Source organism: Strigops habroptila, chromosome 7 (genome assembly GCF_004027225.2).
Source record: "Strigops habroptila isolate Jane chromosome 7, bStrHab1.2.pri, whole genome shotgun sequence".
Classification (NCBI taxonomy): Eukaryota; Metazoa; Chordata; class Aves; order Psittaciformes; family Psittacidae; genus Strigops; species Strigops habroptila.
In genome coordinates this window covers 51,782,822-51,806,348 of record NC_044283.2, presented here as the reverse complement: position 1 = coordinate 51,806,348, position 23,527 = coordinate 51,782,822, and the positions used below count along the sequence as shown (strand labels likewise).

Below are 23,527 nucleotides of genomic sequence, written 5' to 3'. Positions count from 1 at the left end.
AGGAGTTTGAGGAGAGTGAAACTGAGAAAGAATCATTAGAAGATATATACTAGAGGCCATTGAGTCTGGCTGTGGCCTCTATGTTTTCTATGTCCCAAAGCAACATTTGGGCTGCTGATTTACTTGCTAGCCCTGATTCCCTGGACATCTAAAGTGACCCTTCTTGCAATTTGACATCACTAAAAGTCTTGTGTTGACAGAGAAAAAAGATGACTCCCTCTTTTCCCCAGATGTACTTCTTCTGTGGAGTGCTAGAGTGAACCCAGAGTCATGCAACTTGATTTATTACATATTTTAAGAGAAAGGTGTTTTCAGAGATATTGGTATATGGTGTTTTCCACTACCACAAGTTACATATGGTCCAATGCAAAGTCCATTTGAAGCCTGCCAGTGCAGACTGGCACAGGTGCGGCCTCCTCCATTTCATAATCTTAGAATTTTGTTTGTCTGACCAACATCATGCTGTCTGCTTAATTGTTTTCTGACTTCAACAGAGCCCAGTCAGATAAAGAAGGAGTGAAACTTCTTTCTGTGAAGACAACTTCTCCTGAGACTGGTGAGTGTTTCCTTCATGTGTATGTCTGTCTCCACCTCTGAGCCCAGAGATGAGCAGTTTGCAATGTCATTTCCAATAGCAAAACCATTTTCAGTTCCTGTCAGGCCAAAGTCACTGCAGCAATTCCTCTACAGTACAAATCCCCAGACTGGGAGCCTTTAAAGCAGCAGTGCAGCTGCACTGTGTGTGGTGTTTGTGTTTGGGAATGAGAAGTATGACTGGTTTAGGAAAAATCAATTTTTAGAATCATTGATGGTAAGTGATCTGCAGCTTGGCATGTTCAGGAGTAACCATGACCATGATATTTATCAGCTAGATCCGGATAAACAAGCAAGTTCGAGGACTGGTCCCAGGGGCCAAAAGGTTTGGGAGTCAGTGCTGTATGTAACAGGGCTCAGATGGAGTTGGTATCGGCAGTGTTCAGTAAGCCCTGTACCCAGCCACCCTTTGCATTCAAAATCCTACTCTCATTGCAAATTTCTTTGTCCTGTGCTTCAGTGATGCAGTTTCTTACAAAATATGTGGTAATAAAATCTAAAGGAACAGAGGTTATAGATTACATGCACAAAAGAAAGCAAAATCTCATCCGTATAAGCAAAGTGATGGATGCAGTTACACATTCCACGGGAAATAGAATAGTACAAAAGAAGACTGAGGCAGAACAAAATTCTGACTAATATAATTCCCATTATTTAAAAACAACAAACCAAAACCTCTCATGGCAGAGCTACTCATGCTGAAACTTCTCCCCTTCACCCATTGCTTCCTCAGCCATGTAGGTCCTACCTTTGCTCTCTTGCTCTCACCTCATGTACAGAAGACCCCAGGAAAAACAGCTTCATACTTTATGCTTTTTTGGTATAAAAAAAAAAATTTTTTTTTTTTTTTTTTTTTGGCCATCTATTTCCCCCACTGACATTTCAGAGATTGACTGATAGCTGCTCTCCCTTTTCCTCCGAATTCTTGGGAAGCCCTCTGAAACACAGCACTTAATCTGAAGTATCCTCCAGTTGCTGGAGAGGCACAGTCTGCGCTCTCCAGCCTTCTCTGCAACTCCCAAAAGCTTTTGTGCAATCCAGGAGACCCACAGGGCTTCTCTGGCAGCCCTTGCAACAAACCAGAGTCATGCTAGCTTCCTGCAGCCTTGCTGATACAAAGTAGTGTGCTAGGAGGCTAGAGGGTGACGAGAAGGGACTGCTTCATTGCAAGATACATCGTTCTGCCCCACTGCTGTTGAGCAAATGCAAACTAGGCTTTGACACTTCAGCAATTGTCCTTTGGCACTTAAATGACTGCACTTCAGTGCTTTATGATTTTGGATTTTTTTTTTTTTTATGTCTTTGGGAATGGACTTTTAGCTTTATTTTAAGGAGTGTGAAGTTGTGTGTATGTTTTCATTTAAAATCATTGGGGTTTTTTTGAAAGCCGAATGAAGTCAGAAACTGGAATTGATAGACATTTATTGATTGATTCTGCCCTCATGCTGGTTTCAACAATAAAGTAACTTCATTGGCAGCAGCAGAATTATGTGTTTTACAGCAAGGTAAATGAGAAAAGACTCAGGCTCCCGGGTTACTGGTTTGTTTGCTTGGGTTTTGGTTTTTTTTTCCAGAAGCTGAGGTCTGGTGCCTGTTAATCAGCTTCTGGTTCACCAACTCTCTGAATGTCTTCCACCCAGAGGATGCTCAATATTCTTTTTTACTGAAGTATGATGTATGCGTGCTATAATTGGAAGGTATGAGTCATAACCACTTAGAAGACAAGGTTCTTGCCCTCTTCTCATTAATACAATTCATATTTAAACTAGCTACCATTTTCTCTTGAATTCTTACATTTTTGTATGTTTCAAAATGAAACATGCTTTCACAGAAATGGAAGTCCTGCTTTCCCCCAGGATTTTAGACACTTCACTGCTTAAATTAAAAGCACTCTGAAAGAAGAGCCTGCTTTCTTACAGAAATATTTGTCACTCATACCGGTATTTTTGAGTGTGTTAGGATGCCTGCCCATTTAAATAAGATTTACTTGCTGCATTAAAAGCTCGAGCATGAAAGCAAGTGTTTCTTACAGCACAGATAGAAACACTGTATTGAGAAATGAAACAGACATTGAGAAATGTCTGACTCGTGGTCCCTCAACTGAAAACAATTGCACTGCATAAACTTCTTTACATACGTTCTTCCTTTTTCTTTTTAGATGCATAAAACCCAGCTCAATTTAAAGATAAATCCATTGTCCAGCTGCTTAGAAATTGTGTGTTGTAGCCACCCCTGTTTGCTCGTACCAACCAAACTACAAAAGGTTTGACTAAATCTAGAAGATTCTTAAGAGCAGCCTTAACCTTACAGATAGATCTACATTATCCTTTCACTATCAATAGGGTGCTCACCTGCCTAAGGTCAAGCATATGTACAACAAAGTTCTGCTTTGACATATATTCAAATTAGGCTTTATTAGAAGTATACATTATTTTTTCTTTATTTTTACTTTTTATTCCAAACAGAATATTTTGAGATTATGTAATTGTGTTAAAACTGTGTAAAAACATGTAAACAAAAAGGTATGACCTACAAAGTGCTCAAGCAGGCAACCTAGAAAACCCCTGTGTCAGTGTTGTGCATGATCTCTCTTGATCAAAGGATATGGTAAGTTTTATCTTATTGCATCTATCTAAAAACTAAGCCAGCTGCACATAGACAGTTGAAAGAGATATATGTGTCCAGAGGGCTATTTGTCCCCTCTGCCTTGGACATGTATCTTGAACTGGAATGAGCTGAGCTATTGAGGCCCATTGACTACTGAAGGATCCTATTTTAGGGCTTCTAAAATTAGGTTCTGACTATAAATTCAAAGAAAAAAGAAAGACTCTTTTTTCAGAAGCATAGCTGAATTAAATTTAATCAAGAATATTATTTCAAACACCTACCATTAATGTGAAGGAATACAGGAAAAGAACAGCGTTCAGTTAAGCCTGGACTAATGTTATGACTTTTAATGGAGCCGTATCATTAAGAACACCAGGTAACACTGAGCTTTAATATTCTTATTTTTTAAAACTCTTCTTAGAAAAGTAGCTTTTCTGATGCTATGACCTGTGAGGCACAACTGGCTGAGAATTGATGTAAAGTAAAAAAACAGACATGCAAAACTAAACACCTTGAATATGTCATGCACATTTGCCAGTGAACTACAACACCTGATGTGAGATAAGTGCCTGTACTTGCATCTTATGTGAAAACTCAGCTTGGATAAAAATGCTCAGGATACTGAATAATTTCATTTTACACTAACATACAAATGCAGGACTTACTGCAGCCATTCCATGTTGAATGTACAGGCATATTTGGGGTGTTCCTTCCTAGGGACAATAAATGGTCTTCTACAATACAGAGCTATGGAAAATCTACCAGCAAAAACATTTCTTATTTGGGATTCAATATAGCCCACAGAACTGCATGTTTAGCTTGTCAGTATGTTTCCCAAGAATGTAAGATGGAGGGTTTTACTTGATGGCTAAGAGATCAGCACTGCCATCCATGATAGTAATGATAAAGTATTGCCTATCTTGAAAACATCTCTAACTTTTTCTGTAAGGGTTCTTGAGTATTTCACTGAAAACCAGCAAAGGTATTGAACACCTTTTAGGATTCATGAAAAATACTGAAGGATGGAAATTCCTCAGTAACAGAAAGGTTGGGGAATAGAAATTGAGATAAGGCTACTCCATATAGATGAATGATGTATGATAGAAATATTGATACCTGAGTAATGATGTGAAAATTTTCTTTTATGGCCCTTGCCTGAAGTACCCATTCTAGAGCAGGTAAAATGTGTGAAGGGCCTTTATAGTAGCAGCACACCAGTTCAATATTCAACACAAAGTCTCATATGAATGTGCAGGTGACACAATATTTCAGAGTTGTTAGGTATAATGCTGGCACCTAAGCGTAAGCTGATTCGATAGGGCATGTTTTCTAACCAGTGTCTACTCTTTTGGGATGACAGGGTAGAGGATATATGACTTACTCGGTTGGTAGGGGTATTGTCTGTTCTGCACTGAATTTGCTGGAAAGGTATTAAATGCGTCAAAGCTGATGTGGCTCAGATTTTGGCAAGGCACCTGGAATGGAAAGTGGCTGGAAAAAGGTCCATGGTAAATGTCTGCATTATGGCTTCCCGAGACACCCACTGTGGACACAAATGAAAATTCAAGCACTGCTACCAAATAAAGCTGGGAAAATGTACCAGGAAAACATGGATATTTGAAAAGACACCTAACATGTCACATGTAAAGCACCCTTAATTTATTGTAATCACACTGGAGAAAGGGATCAGTCAGTATCTAGAGGTGCTCTCTAGTGCAGTATGAAATAGTATGAAGCAAGGATGTAGAACAACCGGCATTCACATGTGCTCCACATCTTTTCCAAAAGCTGCTGGTGGTTAGCAGTAATAGAAACCTTAGAGCTAACCTTACCTGCTTCTTCAACTGGATGTACCTCCTGCCTGTAGATTTTCATAACATTTCTTGGGTGCGTCACTTGCACAAGATGAGCTACCTGCCTTGAAGATATGTGGTCTTTCATGGCATAGATTAATTGGACCCCATAACTTCAGCCACTTTTGAGATGACCCTGGTTTGTTCCTGCAGCATTCTCCTGGACTTCGTGAATTTCCAAAGGCTTCTCTGTAAAGGCTTTGGTGATTCCTAGCCTTCAACACCAAAGGCTGGTGAGTGTCTATACATAGTGACCAAGCACCAAAACCATCCCAGAACAAAGGAAAAAACCTTGTTCTCATTCAACACAAAAACTTGCCTCAGTCATTGGAATATACATGAAGTTTAGCACCTGATGAGACAGCCCATTGCGCTGCTAGGTTTCGGACCTGGAAAATCCTGTAGTCTTCTGAAATGATGAAGTTGAATGAAAATATCCGCATCACTGCTTTCCATGAATCTCGAAATGCTGAGAATGTTCAATTGTTCTGCCTCACACATCAAACCATAGATATGGCTGTGGTACAATGGGACAGATCTGGAGCTGGGGCAAAGAATTATTCCTCCTTGCTTTCTATTATGCTGAGCACGCCTGAGCATGGACCGTGGCATTTAAGGAGGTAAGAAATCTTCAGGGTTTACCTCATTAGAGGCCCAACCCAGAGAAATTTACCCCTGCCAGGGGGCATGGTTCCATAGTGGGCCATGCAGTTTCTCAAAGTATGTTGGTATTTTCATCTGTATCTTATTTTGTTTAGGATCCAGGTGGATGCCTCTAGGAGCAGGTGAAGAAGCTGGGTCTCTAGATGAGGCACTCTGTCATGGAAAATTCCCTTCCCTCCTCCCCTCACTTGCAAGAAAAACAATGCAGGTCAGCAAAGAGCAGTCAGCAGGCATACTGCGTGTTTAGAAGTGGTAAGAACAAGCGTTCCTACTAATGTGAGGATATGATATTGATTATTACTTTTTCCTGTTATGAGCTGTGCTTTCAGTGTCTTATTTCTTTTCTCTGCAGGTAAAAAACCTAGAAGCTGCTTCAATAGAAAAGGGTCCCCTTGCAGCAGACAGAAGTACCTGCTTCCCTTTCCTTCTCTTTCTCATTTCTGATACTCTAATTTTTTTTAACCTTGTTTTGTATAATGGCCTGAAGTTGTATTTTCTTTCTTTGCAGAAACTGAAGAATAAACTTTCTCAGCTTTTTGCAGCTCATGGCTGGATTCTGTTTGTGTTTACTTGCACCACAATCTGACTGCACACGCTTCCAGCTGAGACTTTTGGGCAAAACTGTAGTCAAAAGCATTAAATAGCATATGTTTCCTTCTATACTTCTAACTCAGTTTGTGACCCGTGCATATTTGCAAGGATTTTTAAAGCAATCTCTTCCAGTCAGAGACTGCTGAGGGTCAGCTGATGTTTTCATCTGTGGAGTGTTTGTTAACTTTCCAGCCTGCAGCTTTCTGAGATATTCTGATGTTGGGGGAGCCACTTCCCACCTTTTCCTGGCTGTTCAGCAGCAATTGCCTTCCTATACTTCACCTGTACATCTCCATACACACTCCCTCTGCCATGGTGAATTGTACAGATCCTCCTGTCATGCTGACAGTGGTGAGGAGCAGTTTAATTTGCACGGGCATGGGTGAAGTGTGTGGCAGGGGAGTGCTGTAGCATGTTGCAGATGCTGGACCCACTGGCACACACCAAACCCACCCAGTGTATTCAGGTGCTGAGCCCCACTCAATGCTGTTCTCCAGCATCTGTAATGCAGCTTGCTTTCTTTCAGCTGAGCATGATAAAAATAGACATTTAGATGCCTGTGTCTGCAGAGATAGTTTTATACTTTTATAAAAAATAGGCTTCTGCAATCATATTTTATGAAAAACTTGCTTTAATTCTTTGCTCCAAACTAGATTGCCACTTATGATCAATTTCTCAGCAGCAGATATTACAGTAAAATAGCAGTGCAGCTCATTTTTTTCTTACAGACAATGCAACCTGAGATACAGTACAACCTATTTTTTATGTCAAAGACTATTTTTTATATCCTTTTTCTTCCAGCTTTTCTGATGTCAGAGGGCTTTGCCCAGGTGGAAAACTTTCTGTACTCATAGTGATATGACCTATTAACTCTCTTCCATATCATCATGTTCTGCAGTGCATGTGTATTCTGAATAATATGTTCAGATTTTGAATCAAATGGAGGAGGGAAATTATAGTGAGATTAATACAATAGCCTTCCACAAAGATGAGACAAATAAATGTTTGTTTCAGAGATTTGACATTGATTTCATACAATCTGCAATTTTGGCTGATAATGTGCCCATTACTTATTCACAAATACTGGCATCAGGATGCAACAGTAATAGTCAGAAACAAGTATATTTGTGAAAGTGAAAAATCGAATCAAATACTGCACAAGTGACATTTTAATTAGGAAGAAAATCTTGCATTTTCACTGTAGTGCTATTACTTTCCTGGTTAACATTTAACCTTGCTGAGCCCTCAGGATCTGGTCTACTGAGTCTACTTCCCATGCACTTAAGTATGTTGAAGGATCAGGAGTCAGGAATACAAAATTTTTCCTATTACATCTTCCTTATCCTCATCCTTTTTAAGCATGACTGCGTTTTAGAGAAGGATGTATGCAGTGTGTATTGGATAGAGCCCAGTACCTAGACTGCTAATTTACTTGGGTGAACTGGTGATTGGGGCTCTAGCAGAAGTGTTTAAGGGGTGCCATATGAAAAGCTGTGCATATGAAAGACCGGTGCTGTATTATGGTATTTGCCAGAGCACCTTCTCTTTTAACATTGAAACTAAGAAGCTAACATCTAAGCCAGCAGTACCTGCTCAGATCCTGAATCTATTTAGCCCCAAATCTTCTCACTGAGCATGGCTAGCACAAGAAATGAAGGAAAGGATAACAAATAGGGAAGGAGTCCAGTAATGCATCCTCTGCCATAGCCTTCCAGCAGTCTGTGGCTTGGAGATGTCCTGAATAAAGGTTGTATCATTGGTGCTTCATAGTTCTCAGTGGCTCTTACTTCCATGAATTTGTCTTATCCCCTGTGGCATCACAGCCTCCTGCAGGAATACGCTAAACAGTTTAACTAAAGATCTGTCTGTATTATATGACAGTAATGTTTAGAGACTTCCTGGTGCCTATGCTTTTGTGTTTACAATTCAATTTCAGACCAAAATCAACCAACGGGTGCACCATTGGAGAATAAAAGGTGTAGTGAAAGGGTTTGCTCGCCAGCTAAAACTTCAATGTCAGTATCAGTCTGATTTCATTTTCCAAATATTTTGCCTAAGGCCTCTTTCTCAAACTGTGCATCATTTCTTTCAGTTTTTATAGAAGTGCATGATATATATGAGGTTGGCTTCTCACTGCCCTCTGCCAGTCTATCTGAGCCCACAACTCCTCCTCCATCAGGAGAGGTGTCACGAGGCGGGACCACAGGTAAAGTGGGTCAAGTTGCATTTGCAGCTGTGCAGTTGACAGTGCTTTGTTAACTGCACCAAATACCTTTTTTCAGTTCCCTTAGTCTCCCACTTTTGTAGTTTACTCCTGTACTTATCAAAGTAGACAAACGTGCAATGAATTTTCAACCCGTTATCAGAAAAGTATTGCCATAGCACCTATTGAATTGGATCAACCGATAGCTTCATGCAAGATATTGTATAACTATATTGCGAGAAGCTGATGGGTCAAGTCTCTCCTGATACCTTTCATCTTGCAGTGAATGAGACTAGAATTTATGTGTCCTCGTCTCCTAAATGCATAATTCAGAATCAACAAAAGCCAATTTTTGACTGATGTTGTTGTCCAGCAATTTTGCTCTTGTTGATACATATTCTGCATAACTGTACCCTCTCTCCCAGTGACAAGACTTCAAAGCAGGTAATCTATCTAGACTGGTCGAGTACCGCCATGGCACTGTGTATGTTCTCTGGTGTGAAACAGTTTCTTCAGTTGATTAAAGTATCATCTGTTCTAACAAAATACTGAACATTCATTTCCTTTATGGGAAGCAAGGTCTAATCCATTGTTTTTAGTGGGTGATGGTTTGGGGGCAAGTTTGGTGTTTTAGAGTCTTAGATTTTATTTCTGCCAGTTAAAGCTATTCTGAGATCAATAAAAATGTCTTCCCACTTGCAACTAACCTGACTATTCTTCTTAATTGTCTTTGTGTTGCAGCTGGATATCTAGCACAACATCAAATTGCTGAGCCATTAGACTCCAAAATTGTTCTAGATACCTCTCTGTTCAGTCTCAAGACATCCTGCAGCTCTGTATCTAAAACCTTGTGTCATCCTTGTTACTCTTGAACAGACAGCATCTGTGTGACCATTTCTTCTCCAGTATATCATCATTCTCTCTTTACCACTGAACTGTTAGTTGGCACTAACGATTATAGACCCTATAATGCAAATATCTTCAGATAGATACATTTGCAACCATAGGGTAGCAATAACTTGGTTTTGTTTCAGAATTCTAGCAGGCTCCTGCCCTATTGGGAGCACAATGGCAAAGCAACACAGAGCGTCCCTGCCTGCATCGAGCCATCATCAGACATTGACCCCAGCAATAGTTTATGGCAGTTCACTCTTTCCAGGGATTATGTGTGTAGCACCAGGAAATAAGATAGGGCATGTGAATGTCTTTGTACTAGGGCTCCGCGTCTGCAATAAGTCAACTTCACCACTCGTGTCCCATACACGACTGCTAGCAGGTACCACTCACGCAGTCTGCTGCCTGCAACCAGCACTGCCTCACCTATTTCATGCTCTAATCCAAAGCCTGTTGACATAAATGGGACATTATCCAGGGAGCTAGGTTGGCTCTGGAGCCCCTCCTTAAACATGGTGTTTTCCTGTGGTGTGAAATATCAGTCTTCCATGTAAGTCTGCCTAATTTCTAGCCTAGGCAGAGCAACCAGCTGAGAGGGGAACTGATAGCAAAATATTGATATTTATTACAACTATTGAATATTATCTTCTGCATGGTAATATATTTCTCAATTAATTTCTCCTACCCCTTTTCTAAACAATCTTGCCAATTTCTCCCTTTCACGCCCTATTAAATCTTTTATTTCTGTATATTGAACAAGGAAAATAAAAATGTGCAGAAGGAAGAAATAATACAGGAAGAAATAAATAATAAATCTAAAAAGAAATCAGTGTTCTTGAAAATCTAATTTTTTCTTAGTGCAAAACTATATAATATTTGAACTGGTTCACTTTATTTTAGCTTTTCAAAACAAGATTTTTACCTAACAAAAGCTTTTCACCTATCAAAACTGTATAAATCTTGTTAAAATGTTTCATTGGTTGTCTACGGGACACTTGTGTTTTCCTTTTCTCTAGATGAAATTTGTCACCAGAACTTCTGAAGCTGTAACTTAGCAACAATTTATAATGTTTTTTAATAATTTTATCCAAAATTGGACACTTGGGAAGTTGTCCTGGGTTCAGCACTTAAACCATGACAGAAATGAATACCATTCCAGCACCTTACTGTTGAACAATTTTCAGTGTTTCTCACTGAACACCATTAGAGACCAAGCTTCCTACTCATCTCTGAAAATCACAGAGCTCTTTTTTGCTGCCAGGAAAAGCTATGTGAAAACTATCGACAAGTCTTTTCTATTTTCTTCAAGGGTGCAGCTGTTTAATTTGACTGCTAATTTTTTAAATGCCTAATCAGTGTATTTGTTATAATCCTAATTTGTATTACAATTTTCAACCCAGGCTATAGATCATATGGAAACTTTTTAATACATAGTCACTTTTACTAGAATCTCTTCATCTCCCTGTTTCCATGGGGCTCTGTCCAGTCTGGGGATATCATTCCCTGTTCATCTCCATGTACGAACCTCTGTCGCAAAGAAATTCCACTGCTGTTCCTGGACACACATTTGGAAATAGGATAACTGTAAATATGCCCTCATCAGGAGGCTTATTTTTCAGCCTGCAACTGCTGGCAGCAGCTCTGGTTCTCCAGGGAAGGAGTGAGACCTGTCTGTAATCCCTGACTGAAGTTCTTAAAAGTTCATTTTCCTTCTCTGAAGGAACTGAGCTGCTGTCAGTGATATCAGCAAAAAACAGTTTTATATCTGTATCTTTTTATAATTTAATGTTCTCATCATAGTTAGACATTAGTTAAAGTCTTATGCCTTTTCTAAGCCCTTGTGACCTGCCTTGAAAATACTTTGTGGTAGCAACCCACCCTTTGAGAGCGAACCATACGGGAAATAAGCTATAAAACACAGAGAGAGTAGTAAAAATCTATTTTGTGGACAGTTTTTGCTGGTTAAGTCAGTCTGACAAGGAGACTGGCTAGTTTGTACAGTGGTCAGTGACGTGTTCCTGCTGGACCAATTTGTCCTTCTGTCTTTGCATGTTTAACTGATGCAAATGTATTTTCTATTTCTTAGGAGAACACTCATCTCAGGGGAAGAATAAAACTCGGCAACTCTTCACATCTCAGCAATAAATACGTAAGTTTATTGCTTTTGTCTTATGTTTTGTGATATTAGTGTTTGTTAGTCTCGGTAATAGTCCCAGTATTGTGCCATGTAACTAAACAAAAGGGTTAAAAATGCAAAACAATAAGAGCGATGACTTCAGCTGGCAGCAGCCTCAATGAGCAACAGCTTAAGCAAAGCTCAGCTTTAGCACACCGTCACGAGCAGAGCCCCAGGTAAACGGAGGGACTGAAGTAGCTGCCACCTCACAGAGGTAGACTTTTATAGGCATAGCATTTGGCTTTAACTGCTTAGCATTTCTGGCTGTAATTCCCTATGTGAATTTTCTTTTTGTTTGTGTGAGAAGTAAGAGATTTTTGAAGACACCTACCTATAAAAAAAGGAACTTGGTACAGCTCCTTTGGTTTCATGAAAAATCTGTTTTTCCTTCAAAAGCAAGCGCTTTCATTGAGGTCTTTTATTACAGCTTGAAATCGTTGGTGGCTAACATGCAAAACTGGCAAGTGTTGGACAGTATTTTTATGTGTGTGAGGGCAGAGACTGTCAGAGCACCTCTGAAACCCACGGTTTGTGATGTGGGCACTGCATTTTCCTTCATGTACAAAGCTTTCTCGGGCACCACAATCTCCACTCTTATGGAGTTGCTTCTCTCATTTGTGGGGAAATAGGGCCATTTGCTGACAGTGGGAGAAGGAAGTGGCTTGGGAAAGGGGTGGGCTGTGGGAAGGACCCTGTGTGACGAGGGTGGTGGAGGGAGGTAGAGGAGAAGGATGGCCTGAGGAACTGGGTGTCACAGCATATGTGGGATAGACCAGACAGAGGCAGCTACGCCGGACTCAGACCAAGACCAGCCTTCCACCATTGTTGTAGGACGAAGCTCCTCCAGAACAGGTCCCTCCACTGGGTGAGATCTGGTTACCCAGACATGTGGAGAGACCCTTTTGCAAAACAAGTTTGATGGGTTTGGCCTATTCTCATTTCCCCCGGCATGTACAAACTGAGCTTTTCTGATGCCAACAGTAAGGACAAAATAATCTTCCTTCTCCCTTGAACTAGAGCAGCAGAATGCAATTTTGCCTACATTACTGAAAATCCAGAAGGTGGTTCTGTTTGTGCAGATGCAGGACAATGTCCCAGACAGTGGATTTACTCCTTATTTCAGCTTACTCTTCCAGAACAACCTTACCTGGAATAATAATCTTGAGATACGGTTGTCATTTCAGATGTGAAGCAGCCTGTTTTATCACAATATGCAGGACCATCTCACCAAAGTTGCAGGAAATGTGGAGTGGCTGAAGCTTTTTACCAGGCAGGAGATTTGTATTAACGACCAGCTCTTGACTTCTAAATCTCAAGTGCCTCCTCTCCCTTCTGGAATGACACGTAATTATTTGACGGCTTAATAACTGGTATATCATATATTTATTATTTTCATATATAGTAAAAGCAGAAAAACTTTCAAGAAGGTTGAAGAGAATGTGAAAAGCGGGTGGTGTTTGCATAGTAGTTACTAAAAATGTTTTCTGCACATACAGGAAGGAATATGTTAGCATACTTTGTTGAACTTCTTATGGTAGATAGGGTTCTTTTAATTGTATGTAGCAAAATACAAACAGGGCCTGACCCTTGAAACAGTACTGGGCAAATTGCCACTATGAAAATTAGTTCAGTGATTTCCATGAGACTCCTCACTGTAGCACACACTTTGCTTGTCATAAATGTTTACAGGATGGGACGCCTGGGTGAAATGCTGAAGTGCATGCTTTATTCTGCAAAAGGGGGAATGTACCTTGCATTGAGGCTCTTTGAAGCTCTGTAAATTACTAAATATGATCCTGGTAATGTAGCAGGCAACATAGTCTATTTTCACCTGTTTCTTGGCTAATCGCATTACGTGTGCTATAAATATGTCTCCTATATAGCCTGGGGTGCACGGTAGGGATCAGCAAGATAAGCAGTTTTACAGATGAACCTTCTCCCCCTTGTTCCGAGTAATGCATGGGATTTCTGCGGGTTATTGAATAATTCTGGAAGTTTGAAGAGTGTTTCAAGTGCTAATTACAGACTCTTTTAATTTGTACTGAGCTGGCAATTCAAAAATATCAAGTAGTGCTTCTACCTGCATGTATCCTACTTTTCTAGAACAATAATGTTTGAAAATTATATTACTGTAAGCATCTGCTTAGTCTTCATCCACTGGCTCTGGTAGCGTGCCAAGAACCTCCATTGTTTTTTTGGCAAATGGAAAGAAGACAACTGGTGGTGTAAGTGCAGGACCAAGAGCCAGGACGATGATCTAAGTTTTGATGCTTATTGATCCAATGCTTTTGAGGAACTTCTCTCTCCAGTTTCCCTTTCTGAAATAATAAAGCCTACCTGGCAGTATGGTAAGAGATTGAGCAGGTTTGTTAGTCCATGTTTATACACAAAGCTGAAAAGTGTTCATTTTCCTGTGCTTGACAGTTGCTCTGATTTCCACTTTGATGGGTCTAATAATCCTCTGTCTTAGTGGCACCAAGAGAAACTTTAGATGAAGCTCTGTAAAGGATGGGGAACCAACAAGTGTCCTCATGCTGCAGCTGAACTTATAGGGTTCATTCAGGTGTTCTTGGATCACTTGGGTTGCTCAGGAGCAGAGGAGTCTTGGATGCCTACTTTGGCGAGGTCAGGCCATCTAAAATATATAAGTTGGCATCTGCAACTATTCAGATTCCTGATTGCTGAAGTTTCCTATGAAAAAAGCAATCGTTGTGGATTTTCATGTTGATTTAAAAAAATAAAAAAGTCATTTGTAGCATGTTGCATCTTACTGAAAGGAAAAAACAAAGAAAAAAACAAAGGTTGTGAAATATATATATATGTTTGTGCAAAATTTTTTCTGAAACTACCATGATGTGTCAAGGGCAAAAAAAAATAAGTAACTGCCTATTAAAAGTTATTCTCTTTATTAAGTGGCTCTTCTTTTTCTCTTTTCAGAAATGCAAGTAATTACCCATATCTAATAAAACTAATGTTCATTACTCTTCATTCCTGTAGCGCAGAGTGAGCTGAACTCTTTACAGTGAGCCTAGAGAGCAGACATTGGATATTCTGGGCATGGTGGTGGCAGGGGGGGCACGAGACCTTGCAGAACGCATGCTAAGGGTGGCGTGTGGAGTACAGAAATCTCCTCCTCGTTACAAGGGTTGATGGGAAGAGGACAGGGCTTGTTGCAAATCTTGGTGCTGGAAGACTGGAAGAACGAAATAGGGGAAGATGTTTGGGCTCTTCATGATAAGGGCCATGGCAGACAACCAAGCTCATTGGAAGACTGGAAAATGTATCTCAAAGTGTCTGGCTCGTGTGAGTGGGCACTAAAGAAAACAACCAACCAAGCAAAAAAACCAGGTGTAGTACAACGTATTGACTATTGGCTTTCTACTCTAAGATGCTTTATCAAGCATCTTATTTGACTCATATAAGAAAATATCAGAAAAACATCTACTTTTATCATTATCATTATTTGATCAGGACAAAGAGTAATGTCTTCAAGATGAAAGAGGGTAGATTTAGATTAGATACTAGGAAGAAATTCTTCACTGTGAGGGTGGTGAGGCACTGGAACAGGTTGCCCAGAGAAGTTGTATTGGCCCCATCCCTGGAATTGTTCAAGTTCAGGCTGGATGGGGCTTTGAGCAACCTGGTCTAGTGGAAGGTGTCCCTACCCATAGCAGGGGCTTGGAACTAGTTGGTCTTTAAGGTCCCTTCCAAACCAAACCGTTCTGTGATTGTATGATTATTTACAGGAAGAAGGTCCAGAAATGAGAAAAAAGCATAGAAAAAAGGGGCTGAAGAGATAGGTGTTAGGTGCTTTTAAAAATCCCATGAGCAACTAATTAGCTCTCTAAGTACTTAGATATTTATTTTTGTATGTTTGGTCAAGGGCCTCACTGTGAGCTGCTCCTTCACATGGGTCAGTCTTTTGTTAGTTCCTTTGCTTATGGGATCACAGGAGTCACTCCAGCCCTCAACACCCCAGGGTCTGTGGACAGGGCCATTAACTGCTACTTATGGCACTGCTCAGAAAGATGCTTGAATAAAAGATATTCCTTGGGGCCATCTGCTCAGTGTGGGAAAGCCACACCGCCCATGGCAAGGCCGCTGAAAGAGGAAGCAGCAGCTCCGTCTGGATACTTCACCCTCCAAAACCCCCAAAGGCTTTTGCAGTTTTGGAGTAACTCCACCCCACTGAAGAGGGGTGAACCATTTAATCACACACCAGCACACAGCAGACTAAAGAGAGAGGCATAAAGCACTTAAATCTCTGTGGCTTGGGATGGGGCTGGTGTTTGCAGCATCTCTGGAACACCTCAGTTGCCAGCAGCCATCTGCCGACCCTAGGATCTGACTTTTCTGCTCTGCCCCGTGGTGGCAACACTGCTGTTCACAGCCTGCCCTTCAGTTTTGGGGTGAGGGAGCAGAGCAGCATACTGTCTATTGAATTGCTGTTGTATTTCTGTGGTGTTGGACTGTTTCCTGAGGCTCACCCGCTGGAACATCCCCGGCCCCACCGCTGTGTTCTAGTGCACTAGGCACTTGCACCTATGGGCAAAATTGTTTCCTTGGGAAGCTTTAAATATACATCTCAGGACCTCTCTGGCACCATTAATTATGGCTTCTCAATCTCTTCAAATTAGGACTTTATATCTAATAAAATAAATGAGCTTAAAGGTTACTCTATTGATTGCCAGTTGAGGAAGCTTTTCAGTTTATGGCCGAGGGCAATCTATAAAACACAGGCTTTAATTAACCCCGGTGAATGCAGCTGATGTGAAATGCCAATACCTTCAAAATACTCAGCATAGACAGCTGAATGATCTTCTCAGCTCCTTTGTGTCCACTGTGCACCCTTCCCTGGGTGAAGACCTCAGGCAGAGGCACTTCCCTACCAGGCTGCACTGGGGCCAAGGCCAGAAACCTCTCTGCTGTCACCAGCATCTTCATTGCTGGCAGTGCCAGCTATGCCTGTTGATGTGCCTGTCTGTTTGCCTTAATCTTGAGGGCTGGGCTAGATGACATTTAAGGGTCTCTTCCAAACCAAACCATTCTATGATTCTGACACCTTATCCACCCATGGCTTTGCAGGTTGCCAAAATAAAGACCCACAAGCAGCCTGCTGGTGGCCTGAAATGGATTTTGGGACCCTGTGCTGGGGTGGGCAGCTCCGGGGCTGTTCTTCAGGCAGCTACAGGTAACCCTTCCTCCTGTGGCGTCCACATTGAATACCTGTTGCTTGGAAAGATCTCCCGTATCTTATGGGCATTTAGCAGCCCCAGGTGCTGCACAGAGCTTAAGTCAGTTATTTGAGATCAAAGCTACTGCAATGCTTCAGCTGGGAATGGGACAGCCTGCCAAGGGGCTCTTTCCTTCAAAACCTGCCCTAGGGATTTGAACCTGCAGCATCTTCTGGGGAAGCGAAAGGAGCAGTGGCTGGCCAAGGGTGAAAGGCAAGCCTGCCTGTGGGAAAGCGTGCCTCATTGCCTCGCACGGCAGGGCTTCTGTGGCAGAGATGCCAGACTTTGGGGCCACATCGCAGCACTCAAGGGAACAGCACTAAACAGTGCGACTACAGCGCTCACCCCCAACAACCCACTGAATAAAACTGGGAGGTAAGGCAGGCCTGTGTGGGCAAGGAGCATTTTGCTGGTTTTCATCCCTGCTTTCCACAATGCATTAATTCTTTCCAGATGTGGCACTTTCTGATAGAAAAGCAACTGTGTTATTGTGCTCTTTATTATTATTAACAACTTTCAGCTTTCTTATTACATCAGTAGGACACTTCCCCGGGTCAGGGTTGCAATTCTTCTAATGAATGTGGCTCATTTGTCTCCCCCTCTCCCTCCTCACTCTGCTTTTTGTCTGCTTGCTCTTTGGGTAGTAATTTGATGTGTTTGAGCTCTCACCACCTCCGCTGCCCCCGGGGCTGAAGTTCTGACGATGCTAAACAATTAAAATGCAATGCAATTACAGGCAGCACGGAGCAGCAGAGAATAAGCCAGCAAAAACTCAGCCGTGCAGAACGCTGCGGAGACAGCGTGGCTGTCAGTGCCCGGCTCCAGGAGATCATCTGGCTTTTCTAAGCAGCAATAATTGAGCCTTTCGCATGTGCCACAGTTATGAACTAGTCAAAAGCCTGTTTGCTGTGCACCCAGGAGCACCAGATGGATTGGATGGTCCCCGCAGCTCTTCAGGGGCTGCCAACTTTACGCTTCAAGCCTCTTCTAGCTCCTGTACTTGTAAGTTTTTCTTCTGACAGGTTTTATGCATATGAGCCCCTTGCCTGAATTTAGCTGGTGAAGTGAGGAGGAAGGGTGAGGACGGGTACACCAAATGAAACCAGCATAGCTGGGGGGAGTTCAGAGCCAGAGCTGAACTCTGCTGCTTGCATCCACCCCAAGGAAAGCCCATGGCAGAAATGAAACTGTCTCCAACCTTCAGCCCTCAGATTATGTTTGCTATGGGTCAGGATATGCCCCACGCCAGCCGCTTTGATCACACTCAGATACTTGCAGTCCTATTTTCATGAACCCCATGCACACCTTTCCAAATGAAACTTGGAGCCAGGGAGCTTAGCAAAGAGCTGCTACTATCAGAAAAGCAATTGTAGGGAGATGTTTCACCTGGGATTTAACATCTTACCTCGGTGAAGCACACACCCAATGCAAAGGCCAGAGAGGAGGTGATTGCAGGTACTTGCAGCTGCTCTGCATAGAGAGGGCTGAGCATTGATGTGCAGGTCGCATCCCAAAGGTGAGCTACAGGAAACAGTAAATGCTCCCCCCTGCTTAGCCAGAGCCCCTGCTCATGGCAGGATTGGGAGGGAAAGTATCCCCCAGGTACAAACCCAGTGTGGCTGCCCAGGGCAGCTCACCTGCACTGGAGTTGCCGAGCTTGCTTCCACACTCTTCCCAGGTCCCTCCCTTGCATCCCAAAATCTGTGGGCATTCATTGCAGACATGGGCAGCAATGACTTAACACTATGGTGTTCAATACTCTGCTTGAGGGGCCTGTCCTGGACCACCAGGAGATGGAGATAAAACAGGACCTGGATGTGCACCTGGTTACTCTTTTGTGCTGATTAAGCTGGGTACTTTACAAGCCACGGCAAGGTTTCATGCTCTTGTGCCGTACTATGCTTGGTAAAGGAGCTGGCCCTGAGGCACATGTGTCCTCCATCACCCCAATCATTTCCTTCAGGTGCTGCCACTGTATGATGACCAGGGAAATTCATCCCTGTGCTCTACCCTCCCTCCCAGGTAGGTTTTTTATTGCTGTGCTGCTTTGCACCCTCCTCTGGTAGTTAGTGCTGCTGTCTGCAAAGGATGGAGGCTTTGGGGCACCTGCCATCCTCCAAAAAGCTGGATGCGCTCAGGCTGCCCTCAGTTGCCCAGGTTTGGCTGCTAGCTTAGGAGCAGGAAGGCTGAGCACTGGGAGGATCAGTTTGCTGGGGGCCTGTGCAGTATTTGAGTACATCTCAGTCCTTGGTTCACAGGGGTGGTGTGTCTCACTGAGTAACTGCAGCAGGTCAGGGGAAAAAGTGTTATTATTCTGTAGCTACACCTCTTCTCTTTTGAGAGATGCTGCTGCTTTTGGCTCCTCTCTCGGCTGGTGTGCCTTTGCCCTCTTTGAATAAATTACAGCACTAGGGTGAAGGCACCTTCATCTCTACAGGCTGTACTCACTGCCCTTGCACAGCTGTGAAAACATCTGCATACCCACAAGAGCTATGTGGGCCAGGCACCATCTGGCCCTCTCCACACAGGTACCATCCAGCTCTGTACCTACAAAATACAGTTAAAAGCTCCATTTAAACTCAATGATAAAGTTTGGAACCCAGCTCTTTGCTTCTTGTGCCCAGCCTTGGAACCTGTAAGAGATGCAAATCTGGAGTGATGCTTGCCCCTCCAAATGGCTTCTCAAAGCTCATTGTTTTTTAAGCTTATTTTAAAAAGCATTTCAGTAGTTCTTTGCAACTTTGCTGTCCTGAAGCAGTAGCGTGTGCAGGAACACAGCAGAGCGAAGGTGGTGGATTTCTGTTCACCAAAGTGGAGCGATGCTGAAGGAGCAGCAGGTGGGGAGGAGTTCATCTCCTCTTTCAAGTCGTGTTGGGAACAAAGGTAAGGGATGGCTTTTGACAAATGAATAGTGCAAATACGCCGTCTCTCTGGCCTGGGCTTTCCAAGTTTCAAAGAAACAGTTTTCCTGTGCCTGCAGGTCACTGATGGCGTGAGCTGTTCAGGGATTGCCCTTGGTGGGATCTGCACCATACACTGTTTGGAGGATGAAGAAACTTGCACTGAAGTCATCTCTGTGCCATTTGTAGGCTGGGAAATAGAGCCCTCCCTTTCTCTGGGTGGCTTTGCTCACCGCTGGCCATCTCAACACAGCACGAGTGGGTCAGGTATGTGATGTTTTGACCACATACTCAGTTCTCTGCCCCTACACGGGTTGTTAGAAGTATAAATAGGAGAAATCCTGACACAGAAATAGTCAGTGGGGTTGCCTTGGGGCAAACAGGTGTGTATTTACATACTCATACATCCTCTGGTAGAATAAAACCAGAGCGTGTGGCCCAATGTGTTTTCTTGAACTACATCAGGTCATCTAGTAATATCCCAGCCCTCTCTGAAGAACGGAAGGGCAGAAGCCATTGCAAGGAAGAGGTGTGATTTGCAACAAGGAGAGAAGGATCTCTGTTTTCTTGCACTTGCAAAAGACTTATGTGAAAACCTGTGCCTTTGAGAGACTTCTTGCAGGATGAAGGTAACTTCTAGATCCAGAAATATTTGATTAAAAATATTCCTTTTTTTTTTAACCTTTTTCATTAAACAAGAGCACCTAACCAGCTGGCTTACTGTAACAGTTTTGGGAACATGATCATTAGGATTCAGCTGTAATGCAAAGGCAATGCACTAACTTTAGCCGAGCCTCAGTCATTAGGCACATATGGTTTTTATTTTCCAGAGCTAGGTCTGACATATAAAATTAGTTATTTTGTCCAAGGGTGTTAGAAGCAGCAGGAATTAGCGTAGAATATAAACAGCACACCTGATGGAACAAAATAAGGAAAAAATAATGGACATAATTACTGGTGTGAGAGTTTCAGGTACTCAAGGTGGTGTTCAGGGAAGACGAAACCTTAACTGTTACAGACAAAACAATTTCTAGGCTTTCAAAGCTCCCTTTCAAATGCAGCACCTTAATAATTGAGTCTCTGTTATGTAATTGAAAATTAGTAACATTATCCCCATGTTACTGAGAGGGAAAACATGAGAGCAAAAGCACACTGTGTTGCCAAAGCATGGTGTGTGTCTGTGGTGGGGACAGGGACAGCAGCTCAAGGCACACATAGCAGTAAACATGCTCCTGCTTTGCTCTGCAGGTTTAATGCCTGGGAAAACACATTTCAGCCCTGAAGTCCTGCAAGTGAAATGGAAATCAAGGGAAGCTACAATTGCTGGTCATCTTTTGGAGGATAATATTGGGATAATGTTAGCTTTTCCCCTCCAAATTGTTCACCCCATACGGTGGGTCAATAGCATCTCACCTGATGCTATTTGCCAGCAGCTGCCTTACCAGAAATACCTGGCAGACAAACCTGTTACATCACCTGCCTGAACTGCCTCTCACCACCTCCAAGCATCACTGCCCTGCTGGGGCAAGAGCCAGTACGAGATGAGACCCGCACCACCAAGAAGTTCCTGTGCCATTTGTGTTCACCTCCCGTATTCATTAAAACCAGTCTATTTTTTGTTAGGCTGACTTGCAATTTCCAGCACAACGTAACAAAGTGCCAGAGAAACAGTGCAACCTTCTGGTGTGAATCTTCCCTCTCCTTCGAGAGAGCTAAGAGCGAAGCAGTTTCTGACAGCCTCTGTGCGCCTGCATGGAGAAAACATGTCCCCATGTCATCTGGCAACAATAGCCCAAACCCCCTCACAGGTGAGCCTGCAGCATGTCAGCTCTGGACCCTTGGACAGGTTAATTTTCTTAATTATGTATGTTGTGTTGGGCAATACTCTGAAGTGACACAAAATATCAGGTATGTAACAAAGAAAATTAACCTCAGACACTTCATACAAGCAAAAAGGTTACTGGGACATAAGGCAGTCCTGGGCTGGCTTAGCTGGAAAACCTGGAACTGCCGCCTTTGTTAAAACCAGCCCAGAGCCAAAGAGGCACTACAGGGAGAATATGGGTCCCACAGGGCAGAAGTCTGCTATGCGGGGACCCTGGTATTTATTTATTTGCTATGCGTGTGTGGGTCAAGCTGCTGGTGGTTTTGGTGCTGTGCAGGTCCTGATGCAACTCTTGGTGGGGCATCGCCTTTGCTCCTGCAAATGTGCAGGGGGCTGTTGGAAACAAGAGAACTTTAAGCAATGTCACCATGTCAGACAAAGTAGGATGGGTCATGATGGTCTGCGTTACATGGATACTGTGCCTGCCTGCCCCTTTCTGCCTCCTTTTCACCTCAAAAGGAACTCAAGCATCACTGTCTTCATCTTGTCGTGTTAGCAGTTCCTCTGTCAAGCCTCTGAATCACACCGCACAGGATTTGGGTTCAGTAACCTCTGCTTTAATTTTTGCAAGCCACAAACCAGGCACCCTGCTGTTTTCCAGCAGGCAGTGGGGAGGGAAGACACAGCAAGCACTGCACTAGTTTTATCATGGAACAACCTGGCTCCCAGAAATGGTGTGTTGGTGGCAAGGCACAAGCCTGGGTACTGGCCCTGAAGCTGGTGCAGCAGGGAAGCCCAGATCATTAGGAAAGCAGAGGTGGCTTAGCTTTGTGCTCTGGGAAATGAACATGAACTTCTCTTGCAGAAGGAGCAGTGCACAAAAGCAGCTCAGTGTCCTGGACATATCCGCACCCAGGCAGGGAGGACTGGGTTCATGTGGGAGCTCAGCAGCACATTAGGAAGTAAAAGCTGATTTGACAAGCCAATGCCTTTTAATAATGCATTTTAATACCTGAATAGGAAGGTAATGCTCTATAAGAACATCACCTTTGGTTACATTGGGGTCTCTTTTCTGTACCAAACTCAAGCAGATTGCTAGACGTCAACAAACCAACAGTTTCTTGCCTTTGTTCCACCATACTGCAGGGAACAACAGCTGGTTCTCTGACTTCAGGCAGCACTGCTTCCTGCTACCTGCTGTACAGCCTCCTCAATGCCTTGAAGGCATGGATGGCAGCTGAGCTACTGCAACAACTCGCATCCTTCTTGCCTATTACTTTGTGAGATCTTAACAGGGAAGAATACTAATCTTTGCCTTTTGATATGCACAGCCCGTGCTGCCGGCAATATTTCATCTTTGCAGGCACAGACCACGAGGAGGTTGACAGCCATCACTGTATGTGCTGTTGGCCGTGCAGAGCTGTAAAAACATCACCGTTTGGTTTGGCTGGCGTTGCAGGTGGGTGGATTCAGGTGCTCCCAGCCCATGAGCTGCTCCTGCAGGTCACTAGAAAAGATTCTGCAACATGAACAATGGGGATGCTCAGCACGTGCGCTCTCGTTGAGAGAGGAAACACCAACAAGGAGTTCCATCAGCCTTTGCAAAAGCAGCAGAGTGGCACAACCCTTCCTGTTTGCCACCCAACACTGGTGTGATGCTGGGTTACGAATAGCAAGCGTGGTTTCCATTGGGCAGCACAAAGTGGTGAGGACCAGTGAGCAGCCCAGTGCATTGATGAACCCACAGCAGTGATTTCCCAGGCCTGGTTTCTGTGCCAAGCAGCCTTGGAGATGACCAGGAAAGGTTTTTGCTGTGCTGGTCATCCTCCTGGGGAGGAAGCTGCTAGCTGTATTTCTGCATTCACTTGCATCAAAGCCTCAAGCTTAGGCTTAGGTGGAAGGAAACCTTCCACCAGCACAGCTGTGAAGTTTCTTCTGACATGATGTACAATGAAACGTGGGAGTTAATGTGTAGCTCAGTGAGCTG

General features: G+C 43.1%; 1 protein-coding gene across 1 annotated transcript in view; it reads left to right on the top strand.

Moving 5' to 3' along the window:
* Nucleotides 1–14,489, top strand: part of EMCN (endomucin) — a 54,444-nt gene extending 39,955 nt beyond the window's left edge. The window contains exons 10-12 of the mRNA XM_030493397.1: nucleotides 495–556; nucleotides 11,492–11,554; nucleotides 12,766–14,489. Coding sequence (XP_030349257.1) covers nucleotides 495–556; nucleotides 11,492–11,550 — 121 coding nt within the window. The 3' untranslated portion in view covers nucleotides 11,551–11,554; nucleotides 12,766–14,489. The remainder of the gene's footprint in view (nucleotides 1–494; nucleotides 557–11,491; nucleotides 11,555–12,765) is intronic.
* Nucleotides 14,490–23,527: the final 9,038 nt, after the last annotated feature.